We start from the raw sequence: 14,160 nt of genomic DNA, 5'->3' as shown, positions 1-14,160 counted from the left end.
GGAGAGGAACAGAGAGAAGATGGTGAGGTGGGGGAGAGGAACAGAGAGAAGAGGGTGAGGTGGGGGGGAGAGGAACAGAGAGAAGAGGGTGAGGTGGGGGGAGAGGAACAGAGAGAAGAGGGTGAGGTGGGGGGAGAGGAACAGAGAGAAGAGGGTGAGGTGGGGGGAGAGGAACAGAGAGAAGAGGGTGAGGTGGGGGGAGAGGAACAGAGGGAAGAGGGTGAGGTGGGGGGAGAGGAACAGAGAGAAGATGGTGAGGTGGGGGGAGAGGAAGAGAGAGAAGAGGGTGAGGTGGGGGGAGAGGAACAGAGAGAAGATGGTGAGGTGGGGGGAGAGGAAGAGAGAGAAGAGGGTGAGGTGGGGGGAGAGGAACAGAGAGAAGATGGTGAGGTGGGGGGAGAGGAACAGAGAGAAGATGGTGAGGTGGAGGGGAGAGGAACAGAGAGAAGATGGTGAGGTGGGGGGAGAGGAACAGAGAGAAGAGGGTGAGGTGGGGGGAGAGGAAGAGAGAGAAGAGGGTGAGGTGGGGGGAGAGGAACAGAGAGAAGATGGTGAGGTGGGGGGAGAGGAACAGAGAGAAGATGGTGAGGTGGGGGGGAGAGGAACAGAGAGAAGATGGTGAGGTGGGGGGAGAGGAAGAGAGAGAAAAGGGTGAGGTGGGGGGAGAGGAACAGAGAGAAGAGGGTGAGGTGGGGGGAGAGGAACAGAGAGAAGATGGTGAGGTGGGGGGGAGAGGAACAGAGAGAAGATGGTGAGGTGGGTCGGAGAGGAAGAGAGAGAAAAGGGTGAGGTGGGGGGAGAGGAACAGAGAGAAGATGGTGAGGTGGGGGGAGAGGAACAGAGAGAAGAGGGTGAGGTGGGGCGAGAGGAACAGAGAGAAGAGGGTGAGGTGGAGGCGAGAGGAACAGAGAGAAGAGGGTGAGGTGGGGGGAGAGGAACAGAGAGAAGAGGGTGAGGTGGGGGGAGAGGAACAGAGAGAAGAGGGTGAGGTGGGGGCAAAAGGAACAGAGAGAAGAGGGTGAGGTGGGGGGAGAGGAACAGAGAGAAGAGGGTGAGGTGGGGGGAGAGGAACAGAGAGAAGATGGTGAGGTGGGGGGGAGAGGAACAGAGAGAAGAGGGTGAGGTGGGGGGGAGAGGAACAGAGAGAAGAGGGTGAGGTGGGGGGGAGAGGAACAGAGAGAAGAGGGTGAGGTGGGGGCGAGAGGAACAGAGAGAAGATGGTGAGGTGGGGGGAGAGGAACAGAGAGAAGATGGTGAGGTGGGGGGGAGAGGAACAGAGAGAAGATGGTGAGGTGGGGGGAGAGGAAGAGAGAGAAAAGGGTGAGGTGGGGGGAGAGGAACAGAGAGAAGAGGGTGAGGTGGGGGGAGAGGAACAGAGAGAAGAGGGTGAGGTGGGGGGGAGAGGAACAGAGAGAAGATGGTGAGGTGGGGGGAGAGGAAGAGAGAGAAAAGGGTGAGGTGGGGGGAGAGGAACAGAGAGAAGAGGGTGAGGTGGGGGGAGAGGAAGATAGAGAAGAGGGTGAGGTGGGGGGAGAGGAACAGAGAGAAGAGGGTGAGGTGGGGGGAGAGGAACAGAGAGAAGAGGGTGAGGTGGGGCGAGAGGAACAGAGAGAAGAGGGTGAGGTGGGGGAGAGGAACAGAGAGAAGAGGGTGAGGTGGGGCGAGAGGAACAGAGAGAAGAGGGTGAGGTGGGGGGAGAGGAACAGAGAGAAGAGGGTGAGGTGGGGGGAGAGGAACATAGAGAAGAGGGTGAGGTGGGGGGAGAGGAACAGAGAGAAGAGGGTGAGGTGGGGGCAAAAGGAACAGAGAGAAGAGGGTGAGGTGGGGGGGAGAGGAACAGAGAGAGAAGAGGGTGAGGTGGGGGGAGAGGAACAGAGAGAAGAGGGTGAGGTGGGGGGAGAGGAACAGAGAGAAGAGGGTGAGGTGGGGGGAGAGGAACAGAGAGAAGAGGGTGAGGTGGGGGGAGAGGAACAGAGAGAAGAGGGTGAGGTGGGGGAGAGGAACAGAGAGAAGAGGGTGAGGTGGGGGAAGAGGAACAGAGAGAAGACGGTGAGGTGGGGGGAGAGGAACAGAGAGAAGAGGGTGAGGTGGGGGAGAGGAACAGAGAGAAGAGGGTGAGGTGGGGGGAGAGGAACAGAGAGAAGAGGGTGAGGTGGGGGCGAGAGGAACAGAGAGAAGATGGTGAGGTGGGGGGAGAGGAAGAGAGAGAAGAGGGTGAGGTGGGGGAGAGGAACAGAGAGAAGAGGGTGGGGTGGGGCGAGAGAGGGAGCGGCAAGAGAGAAAAGGAGGTATAGAAAGACAGGATGAGACATTACAGCTGATGAGTGACCTTTCTACCACGTCAGACCAGAACAATGCTCCATTCTGCTCCATTGTGTCCACAGTGTAATAAGCCTTCCTTAGCACTGATGCTGACACGACTGATAGACCACCGCAGAAAGCAGGAAGTACATGAAGACCAGCATGAAAGGCAGGAAGTGCATGAAAAAGAAAGGTCCGGTGGCATGAAGGCAGCAGCATGAAGGGCCCTTAGACTGATCACTTTGGACATTTTTGACATCTGGACATTTTCTATACAAGGCTGATTTAGCTTTAGCCAGTTTATGAGGCTGTTGCTCTACTACTGCACAATTTTAAGAATATTTTTGAAAGAAGTAAACAATGGGAAAAAGTTATGTCTTTCTTTCTTTATTTCCAAGGAAAAGCCAATACCGATAACCTATATTAACATTGCCTTTTTTTGCTCATCGGACTGATACCGATATTCAAAAGTGACTAACATGGGCCGATACCAATATGATTGCTCATATATCGTGCATCCCTACTTAATATCTTAATCCGCTCATCCCCATCAAGCCTGTGCACCATGTGAAGGAGATCTGCTCTAGAGCTGAGCGGTGCAGTCAGCTGGGAAGCTGTGAGCAAACACAGCCATCCAGTCAAACACAGCTGGATTAAGCGCAGCCAATCCATACTGCAGCCTAGGGCTGTGCGATTTTGCCTAAAACTAAAATTGACGATTTTTTCTCTCAAAACTCGATTTTCGATTTCGATTTCGATTTATTATACTATTATACTTCTCTAAACATTTGTTGCCCTGCAGAGCTCTTTTCCCACCTTTTTTCCATAATTGACAATTTACGCTTTTACTCTGAAGGTAGAACAACTCAACTTCCTGTTTTAGCTTGCCGCTGCTATGCTTAACTTCCTGGCTGTTGCTTGCTAACTTGACACTGGTGGATTTGCGTGTTCCTTCGTGAGATAATTATATTAGTGTCTAAGCGACCACCCGTGCTCGGAGTTATATCTGTACTAGAATAACACAAAGTCACAACAGGAATGCGTGGAACTGCGATAGCAGTTAGGGGGAAATTCAGACACACAGGGACAGGTGAGTCAGCTGAGGCAGCCATGAATACAGCCAATCTATCAGTACTCGGTGGCCTCACGTGTTGTTTTGTTATTATGTGAACTGGCAACGTTTCATCGTCCGGTGATAATGTCTGTGTTCGTGTGCGCGCGTGAGTGTGTTGTGGCAATCGTTATCTTGTAGGCTACAGCCTGCAGTGCAACAAGCTGCTTTTTGGTCGGAGGTGTTGAAATAAGTCCATTGTGCTGCTGTTTTTAGTAGCCAGTATCACAGCCTCTAGAGAGACTTTACACAAGTAGCAGCATGCGTACTTGAGAGAGAGCCGCCCCGCGTAACGTACTTACCCTAGTTAAAGTGAAAAAAAAAAAAAAAAAAAAACGATTTTACGATTTTCATTTTTTTAACATCGTCCTAACTAATTAATTCGATTACGATTCAAAATCGATTAATCGCACAGCCCTACTGCAGCCTGCGCTATGCACCCAGCTCAACCCTGCACCCAGGAGCCCCACCTCCCAGCTCAACCCTGCACCCAGGAGCCCCACCTCCCAGCTCAACCCTGCACCCAGGAGCCCCACCTCCCAGCTCAACCCTGCATGAAGGAGCCCCACCTCCCAGCTCAACCCTGCACCAAGGAGCCCCACCTCCCAGCTCAACCCTGCATCAAGGAGCCCCACCTCCCAGCTCAACCCTGCACCAAGGAGCCACACCTCCCAGCTCAACCCTGCATGAAGGAGCCCCACCTCCCAGCTCAACCCTTCACCAAGGAGCCCCACCTCCCAGTTCAACCCTGCACCCAGGAGCCCCACCTCCCAGCTCACCCCTGCATGAAGGAGCCCCACCTCCCAGTTCAACCCTGCACCAAGGAGCCCCACCTCCCAGCTCAACCCTGCATGAAGGAGCCCCACCTCCCAGCTCAACCCTTCACCAAGGAGCCCCACCTCCCAGCTCAACCCTGCACCAAGGAGCCCCACCTCCCAGCTCAACCCTGCATGAAGGAGCCCCACCTCCCAGCTCAACCCTGCACCAAGAAGCCCCACCTCCCAGTTCAACCCTTCACCAAGGAGCCCCACCTCCCAGCTCAACCCTGCACCAAGAAGCCCCACCTCCCAGCTCAACCCTGTATGAAGAAGCCCCACCTCCCAGCTCAACCCTGCACCAAGGAGCCCCACCTCCCAGCTCAACCCTGCATGAAGGAGCCTCACCTCCCAGCTCAACCCTGCACCAAGAAGCCCCACCTCCCAGCTCAACCCTGCACCAAGGAGCCCCACCTCCCAGCTCAACCCTGCACCAAGGAGCCCCACCTCCCAGCTCAACCCTGCATGAAGGAGCCCCACCTCCCAGCTCAACCCTGCATGAAGGAGCTCCACCTCCCAGCTCAACCCTGCATCAAGGAGCCCCACCTCCCAGCTCAACCCTTCACCCAGGAGCCCCACCTCCCAGCTCAACCCTGCACCAAGGAGCCCCACCTCCCAGCTCAACCCTGCATGAAGGAGCCCCACCTCCCAGCTCAACCCTGCACCAAGGAGCCCCACATCCCAGCTCAACCCTGCACCAAGGAGCCCCACCTCCCAGCTCAACCCTGCACCAAGAAGCCCCACCTCCCAGCTCAACCCTGCACCAAGGAGCCCCACCTCCCAGCTCAATCCTTCACCCAAAAGCCCCACCTCCCAGCTCAACCCTGCACCAAGGAGCCCCACCTCCCAGCTCAACCCTGCATGAAGGAGCCCCACCTCCCAGCTCAACCCTGCATCAAGGAGCCCCACCTCCCAGCTCAACCCTGCATCAAGGAGCTCCACCTCCCAGCTCAACCCTGCACCAAGGAGCCACACCTCCCAGCTCAAACCCTGCATGAAGGAGCCCCACCTCCCAGCTCAACTGGGCAGTTCCGCAAAACGCCTCAGCCAACTGGATCGTTGGTTAACATCGAAGCGGGCACAAACCTCCACCTTCACAATGGGATCCCTCAGTCAATATCAGTGTATCGCAGCTGGTGTGTGTGTGTGTGTGTGTGTGTGTGTGTTCCTGCATGCACTGTGGGATTGTTGTAACTATGAGAATCTGCTGAACAAAATATTTAATTCATGAGTTGTCTTTCCCAACAACAGAAAATCACCAAGCTCCTTCCTATGTGGATGCATACAGCACACCAGCCTCTACTTACTTTGGCTTCTACCGTATTGTCTGGTGTATGATTGCATGCTGTATTTATTTTTTATTATTTATAATATGAGTCATCTCGCAGTAGCCAGATGTAGATAGATATGTACGTCTGGTGCACAACTCTTGACAAGCGGTTAATGACCGCCCCCTAAAACCAAAACAAAATGCATATCATATGAACTGACCAACCACGGACCTCCTTATTTGCATGACGCAACTCGTGGGGCGGTTCATTTTGAACAATGCACGAATGCACACAGAGAGCCGTAACAGCTCAGCCAATCAGAGGCTTGCCGCAAGAATTCCTACGACAAAACCTGGAAATGCTGACTTGTGAGCTATACAAGCTAACTTGTGAGCTAACTTGTGCTAACTCTACCATTTACAGTTAGTCCAACATGTAGCTGAGAGGCTTCTTAGCATCCCTTTACTGATGGCCTATTGGTTTTAGGATTGATGTGAAGGTTTTACTGATTTCCTTTCACACATTTCATGGTCTGACCCCAGGCTATTTTTCAGAGCTTCTAATCACCTGTGAGCCTGGTGTTGCCTTCAGGACCCCTGGCCTGTGGGAGTTTAGATCACTATCAGTGACTTGAATCGCTTCTTTAAAGGTCCCAATTCGTGCAGCTGTAACCTCTTAAAAATGTGTGTCTCTGGTCCATAAAACATGATTCTGGATTAATTTGTCGAAAATATAGCAACCCCGTTTGTCGTGACAGAGTTGTCCCTTCCTCGTCCCAAGAATGGTCTGTTTCTATAATATATTCAGAACTAACAATTCCCATTGGCCGCTGAGGGAGAGCCCAGGCTCCCAGCGGCCAATCAGATTAGCGTCTGTGGACCAGCACGCTAGGTTGTGTCTACAACTAACGCTATCATTAACTTAACGTTGCTACGCTAAAGAGGACATCTCAAAATGCCTAGACTTACCGAATGCACCTCCGCAGTTGCTGGATCACGTACAGTTGGCGTCGCTCCAGCTAGAAGTGTTAATTTTGTGGCTATAGACAAAATGGTGCAGGTAGCTTGTGTGAGAGAGACCCGCGCAGTATGCGTGAGGAAGCTCGTGACGTCCCAATTCCCCTCTGGGCAAACGAAGCGTTTGGGGGTGTGGCTTGGAGGAGACTGCAGGGGGAAGCTGGATAGGGACAAATCCAACTGTGGCAGTTCTGAGCTTGTGCCCACTCATTACAGGGAGGGATGACAGCAGTATATGCATTTACAAGTAAAAACAGCTTTTGCACGGAATGGGACCTTTAAAAACTATTTTTTTTTGAACTGGCTAACATTTCTACTATTTAACGCTTTTAATTTTTCTGTATGTCTTTGATTCTTCATCTTGGTTATTATATTTGTGCAGACGTCTTCTTAAAGTCACAGAATGCTTCAAAACCACATACAGAAAGTATTCAGGCCCATGGATCTTGTCTACGTGTTGTGTTGCTGCAGGCAGAATTCAAAATGGATTAACTTGAGATTTTGTTTGTAAACAATCCACAAAAAACATAACTTATAATGAGAAAATAAAGACAACATTACAAAATCAATTTAAATACAGAAATATGCTAATTTAAATAAGTATTCAACCCCCTAAGTCAATACTTTGCAGAAGCACCCATGGCAGCAATTACAGTCTCAAGTCTTCTAAGACCAATAAAGAAAATCCTAATTGAATGCATTTTGAATTGAGGCTGTAACCACACCAAATATAGAAGAACTCACTGGGTTGAGTACCTTCCGAGGGCACTGTATGTGCAAAAAAGTGTTTTTTAGGAATGAGGTACACATTATCTCTCCCACCCTTATATTTTGCAAATCGTGCACAGCCGTCTTAAACAGGTTTCAAGGGTCCAAGCAATAACATTTATCAACAGATTGACAGTTATCTTCCATTATCGGTCGTAGTATTAGTGCACGTGACTGAGAGACATTTAAGGATAATAAATAATATAAGATAAACCACCGACTGGATTAACATAAATTAATTGCCTTTCAGTCTTCAGAACTTTAAAGCAAATTCCAGCCAAACAAGCAGACCTTCTGACGTGGCATTTGCGCTAACCTAGCGCCAATTAAAAATAAAGATTACGCTATTATCATATTATTTGACTAACGGCTCTGCAAAGGAATGAAAGAATTACAAAGCAAATGTTCCTAACGAGCGACTGCGGGGCGTAATGGTATTAATGAGTCCTGCCCCGACACCCAGAGCACGGGAATTAATTAAGTTGGCGGTGCTGTAATGGCCCTGGCATTTCTAAACCGCCGCCCCCAAATGACTGGCACTGTGCCCGACCTGACATTTAGTTTGTTAGAGAGACATGGAGGGGGGAGAGAGAGAGAGAGAGAGAGAGAGAGAGAGATGGGGGGGAGGTAGAGAGACATGGAGGGGGGGAGAGAGAGAGAGACAGAGAGAGCGAGAGAATTGCTGTATTGGGGCAGTTTGGTTTTGGGCGCTCACCTGATAACAGCAAAAGAGTCAGAATTGATGTGCTCCCTAACCATCTCTATGGGAAGTTTCTCACAACGTTTCCTGGCGTTTTTCATACCCAGAACATGTCAAAAAGAATGATTTATTTACGGAGCACAACATTTCCATTGCTTTTGCTCTTGTTTGGATCCAGGGTTCCCACACCTTCTATACATTAAATTTAAGGACTTTCCAGGTCCAATTCCTTCAAATTCAAGGACCCAACATGGCATAATTTGAGACATGGATGAAGGTTCATTACTGTTACAACACTGGATGTTTATAATGAGAACTAGCAGATTTACGTACATTACGTATTTACTAACATTAAGTAAAAAAAAATCTAAAGAACCTTCAAGGTCTTGATCCCCCCCCCCCAAAATACACAAACTTTCAAGGATGTCAAGGACTTGTGGGAACCCTGTCTATCACATTGAGTGGAGGGAATACCTTCTATCAGATGCACCATGCTGGGTTGGGCACGCTTACTTCCTCAAATTTTGTGGGCAGTGGTGGCCTAAACGTTAGAGAAGTGAACTTGTGACCGAAGGTCGTCGGTTCGATCCCCGAGACTGGCAGGATACATCTTAGGCTGGGAGAGTAAAAAGGCAGCCCTTGCCCCGCCCTCATTACCACCACTGACTGAGGTGCTCTTGAGCAAGGCCCTTAACCCCAACTGATCAGACTGTGGTTGTACTGGTCAGCTTCCAGGTGTGAATGTGTGTGTGAATGTGAACATGGGGCTCCTGAAAAAGAGAGCATTGCTCTCAGTGAGACTCCCCCTGTATAAAGGTAAAAAAAAGAGGAAGTTTGGTCCAGTTCTCCAAAAACCAGCCGTTTGCATGTAAGCGTCCATTGGGGCTTTCTGGCAAAACTCTCACCATGCTGTCAAGTAGCAGTAGCAACCAAGTAGAGCAGTCATAAGCCAGCTACATTAACTGCTACTGGAGACAGAATTTCCCTGGAAAATGTAATTTTACGGTGGCTATACTTCTCAACAGAAATGTAATGTACACGTCAAAATAGGCAGCAGAACTGACAGACTTACTAGCCACAGAGACAAGACTTACTAGCCACAGTGACAAGACTTACTAGCTACAGTGACAGACTTACTAGCCACAGTGACAGACTTACTAGCCACAGTGACAAGACTTACTAGCCACAGTGACATACTTACTAGCCAAAGTGACAGACTTACTAGCCACAGTGACAGACTTACTAGCCACAGTGACAGACTTACTAGCCACAGTGACAGACTTACTAGCCACAGTGACAAGACTTACTAGCTACAGTGACAGACTTACTAGCCACAGTGACAGACTTACTAGCTACAGTGACAGACTTACTAGCCACAGTGACAGACTTACTAGCTACAGTGACAAGACTTACTAGCCACAGTGACAGACTTACTAGCCACAGTGACAAGACTTACTAGCCACAGTGACAAGACTTACTAGCTACAGTGACAGACTTACTAGCTACAGTGACAGACTTACTAGCCACAGTGCCAGACTTACTAGCTACAGTGACAGACTTACTAGCCACAGTGACAGACTTACTAGCTACAGTGACAAGACTTACTAGCCACAGTGACAGACTTACTAGCTACAGTGACAGACTTACTAGCCACAGTGACAGACTTACTAGCCACAGCCAAAATGACTTTTGTGCTTTGAAATGTAGAAGTGAGCAGCTGGCTCCCGTTAGCATCCTAACTGGATTGAGACAGACAGTGAGGAAGCTGAGTGGGGCAGAGCAGGGCAAGATCAAAGCCTTTACAAGACAAAGTTTTAACATTAAAACTTTGTGACTATTTCCCCAGAAGTAATGATTTTAATTCATTATGTTCACTTAAAGAAATGGCTCTTTTAACGATCAAGTTTTGAACGATTGGGTCCATTTTTCTTCAGAAGTCACCAACAGCTGTTTAAAGCTGTATTTTCTGGAGCTCCATGAAGGCGTATCTAGGCTACGGGAGCGCTCCGTGCATCCTACTTCTTTGTTACGGTACGTTGTGTGACCAGCTCAATGTGTGACCACAGAGGGTGCTTGTTGCCGGCTAACAGTACAGCTTCATGCGCTGGTGAGCAGCTTACATTCAAATGAATGGGCGGCCATTTTCCTATCGTCCAGATCTTTTCTACGTCCATGGATAAAACTGGGCCCATAACAGCCAAACTGTAGCCGTGTTAAAGATCTCCAGCAGAAAGCCAGACTCACCTCTCCTGCTCCAGTCTGTGTGTGTGTGTGTGTGTGTGTGTGTGTGTGTGTGTGTGTGTGTGTTAAATAGCTCCAGCAGAAAGCCAGGCTCACCTCTCCTGCTCCAGTCTCATCTTCAGCGTCTCCTCCTCTGAGGCCTGTGTCTCGTCTGGCTTCCAATGTCTGGAGCCTGCACGCTCCATCTTCTCCCCCGGACCAGCGTCTTTACGGTGCTTCCCAAACCTAAAACACAAGTGACTTGACTTTCAGAAAGGATCATGACAAGTAAACAAAACAAATAGGACACTCACAGACAATGGATGGATCATAGCACAGACATGGCCATGGCTAGGTACAGTAGTGTGCAGCCATGATACTATAGCCTACCTAAATACCAGGGGTATTTAGGGTATAGTGTAGAGCTAAAAACACTTGTCACACCTACCATTATCAATAAGCCCTGTACCGTGCTTTACTGTACCGTGCTTTACTGTACCGTGCTTTACAAAAAGAACAAAGAAACAGCTACAAATAAGTGTTGTCTTATCATTTTGTTGTTAGTTTGTTAGTTTAAACCAGAATTTTTTCTTCATTTTCGCCACAATTATACTTGGCCAATTCATCCCCATGCTGCCCTATTGGCTGCCACAGTCACTGCTAAACCCTCTGCCAATCTGGGGAGAGCCGAGACTAGCACCATGCTTCCTCCGACACATGCACAGTAGCGAGCTGCTTCTTTTCACCTGACAGGGGGAGCTTCACCGGTAGGACGTAGCACGTGGGAGGATCACACTATTCCCACCAGTTCCGCCCCCGAGCAGGCACCTCAACCGACCAGAGGAGGCGCTAGTGCAGCGACCAGAACACATACTCACAACCTTCCTGCCCTCAGGCAGAGCCTATCGTGCCTGTATGGACGCCTGACCAAGCCGGAGATAGCACGTGGATACGAACCTGCGACCCTCGTGTTCTGAATCACGTTCATCAATCATGTTCACGTCAGAGTACAATTCTATTCTCCGACTGTGAAAATGTGAAAAATATCTGATATTATGTTAGTATTTTTTATTCTAACTGGAAATACAGGTGCTCTGTGGTGTGCCGGGTGAGTTCGGTGACATCAGGGACCACCACATCCATTAAAAACCCCATTCTGAAAGATGACACTATCCAAGGGCATCAACGACGAGATCAGAAATGTTAGAGGACTTCCTGCTAAATGGACTTTTTGGAGGTTGTCACTTAACGGCGGTAAAGTCTGTTCTCTTCTGTCATGTATTTCTTTTTTTAGTCACTTTGATTTTGTGTTTACCCGCTGAGGAACTCATCTATGAGTTTGTTATGGTGGATTGTTCCATGCCAAGTGCAAATACCTTGAAGCCCACGGAGCAGTGGTGTGGCCATTCAGCTTTAGGCTGTTTGGGGGTTTTCAACATGGAAAACAGTCCTACCCCTCTACCCCACACATCACACCAGCCACCCCTCTACCCCACACATCACACCAGCCACCCCTCTACCCCACACATCGCACCAGCCACCCCTCTACCCCACACATCGCACCAGCCACCCCTCTACCCCACACATCGCACCAGCCACCCCTCTACCCCACACATCGCACCAGCCACCCCTCTACCCCACACATCGCACCAGCCACCCCTCTACCCCACACATCACACCAGCCACCCCTCTACCCCACACATCACACCAGCCACCCCTCTACCCTACACATCACACCAGCCACCCCTCTACCCCACACATCACACCAGCCACCCCTCTACCCCACACCAGCCACCCCTCTACCCCACACATCACACCAGCCACCCCTCTACCCCACACATGGCACCAGCCACCCCTCTACCCCACACCAGCCACCCCTCTGCCCCACACATCACACCAGCCACCCCTCTGCCCCACACATCACACCAGCCACCCCTCTGCCCCACACATCACACCAGCCACCCTCTACCCCACACATCACACCAGCCACCCCTCTGCCCCACACATCACACCAGCCACCCCTCTACCCCACACCAGCCACCCCTCTACCCCACACATGGCACCAGCCACCCCTCTACCCCACACCAGCCACCCCTCTACCCCACACATGGCACCAGCCACCCCTCTACCCCACACATCACACCAGCCACCCTCTACCCCACACATGGCACCAGCCACCCCTCTACCCCACACATCACACCAGCCACCCCTCTACCCCACACCAGCCACCCCTCTACCCCACACATGGCACCAGCCACCCCTCTACCCCACACCAGCCACCCCTCTACCCCACACATCGCACCAGCCACCCCTCTACCCCACACCAGCCACCCCTCTACCCCACACCAGCCACCCCTCTACCCCACACATCGCACCAGCCACCCCCCTACCCCACACATCACACCAGCCACCCCTCTACCCCACACATCACACCAGCCACCCCTCTACCCCACACATCACACCAGCCACCCCCCTACCCCACACATCACACCAGCCACCCCCCTACCCCACACATCACACCAGCCACCCCTCTACCCCACACATCACACCAGCCACCCCTCTACCCCACACATCACACCAGCCACCCCTCTACCCCACACATCACACCAGCCACCCCCCTACCCCACACATCACACCAGCCACCCCTCTACCCTACACATCACACCAGCCACACCCCTCTACCCCACACATCACACCAGCCACCCCCCTACCCCACACATCACACCAGCCACACCCCTCTACCCTACACATCACACCAGCCACACCCCTCTACCCCACACATCACACCAGCCACCCCTCTACCCCACACATCACACCAGCCACCCCTCTACCCCACACATCACACCAGCCACCCCTCTACCCCACACATCACACCAGCCACCCCTCTACCCCACACATCACACCAGCCACCCCTCTACCCCACACATCACACCAGCCACCCCTCTACCCCACACATCGCACCAGCCACCCCCCTACCCCACACATCGCACCAGCCACCCCTCTACCCCACACATCGCACCAGCCACCCCTCTACCCCACACCAGCCACCCCTCTACCCCACACCAGCCACCCCTCTACCCCACACCAGCCACCCCTCTACCCCACACCAGCCACCCCTCTACCCCACACCAGCCACCCCTCTACCCCACACCAGCCACCCCTCTACCCCACACATGGCACCAGCCACCCCTCTACCCCACACATCACACCAGCCACCCCTCTACCCCACACATCACACCAGCCACCCCTCTACCCCACACATTTTGCTTACTTAGACATATTCTGCTCGAGATGCAGAATCTGCTGTCGAGGCAGCTGTGTTTTTATTATTATTATTTTTTTTAAGTATGTGCACATCCACGTGACAGAGAATCACATCGAGAGCCTTAATGAGACTTACTGACTTCCAGCAATGACTTGCAGAGTTTCTGCAGGCAGACAAACGGAGGATATTTCTCTGTGTGGAAATCCTATAGAGAAGGTAAACACTGCCCATCTGCTTATACTGTATTAGCCAGATTCTAATGATACAAAGTGCGTTGATAATTGGCAAAGCCTCCCTTTAATAGAGCGCTAGGTGGTCAAATCAAAGCGATTGGAAAAAGCTGGTGAAAAGCTCAAAGCCAGTGGAGGTGTGAAGGTGGAGGAGGTGTGAAGGTGTGAAGGTGGGGAGGTGGAGGAGGTGTGAAGGTGGGGAGGTGGAGGAGGTGGAGGAGGTGTGAAGGTGGAGGAGGTGGGGAGTTGGAGGAGGTGTGAAGGTGTGAAGGTGGAGGAGGTGTGAAGGTGGGGAGGTAGAGGAGGTGGGGAGGTGGAGGAGGTGTGAAGGTGTGAAGGTGGAGGAGGTGTGAAGGTGGGGAGATGGAGGAGGTGTGAAGGTGTGGAGGTGGAGGAGGTGTGAAGGTGGAGGAGGTGTGGAGGTGGAGGAGGTGTGAAGGTGGAGGAGGTGGGGAGGTGGAGG

The 14,160-nt window shown here is 51.5% G+C and overlaps 1 protein-coding gene across 1 annotated transcript in view; it reads right to left on the bottom strand.

Moving 5' to 3' along the window:
- Positions 1-14,160, bottom strand: part of LOC310791891 (partitioning defective 3 homolog) — a gene marked incomplete at its 3' end in the record, with an annotated part of 552,527 nt that overhangs the window by 131,765 nt on the left and 406,602 nt on the right. Inside the window, 1 exon segment of the mRNA XM_083653569.1 lies at positions 10,320-10,448. Coding sequence (XP_083509695.1) covers positions 10,320-10,448 — 129 coding nt within the window.

The sequence above is a fragment of the Poromitra crassiceps genome (assembly GCF_964638095.1).
Source record: "Poromitra crassiceps genome assembly, chromosome: 17".
NCBI classification, from domain to species: Eukaryota; Metazoa; Chordata; class Actinopteri; order Beryciformes; family Melamphaidae; genus Poromitra; species Poromitra crassiceps.
The sequence above is the reverse complement of the archived record's forward strand: the minus strand, read 5'-3'. Positions and strand labels throughout refer to the sequence as shown.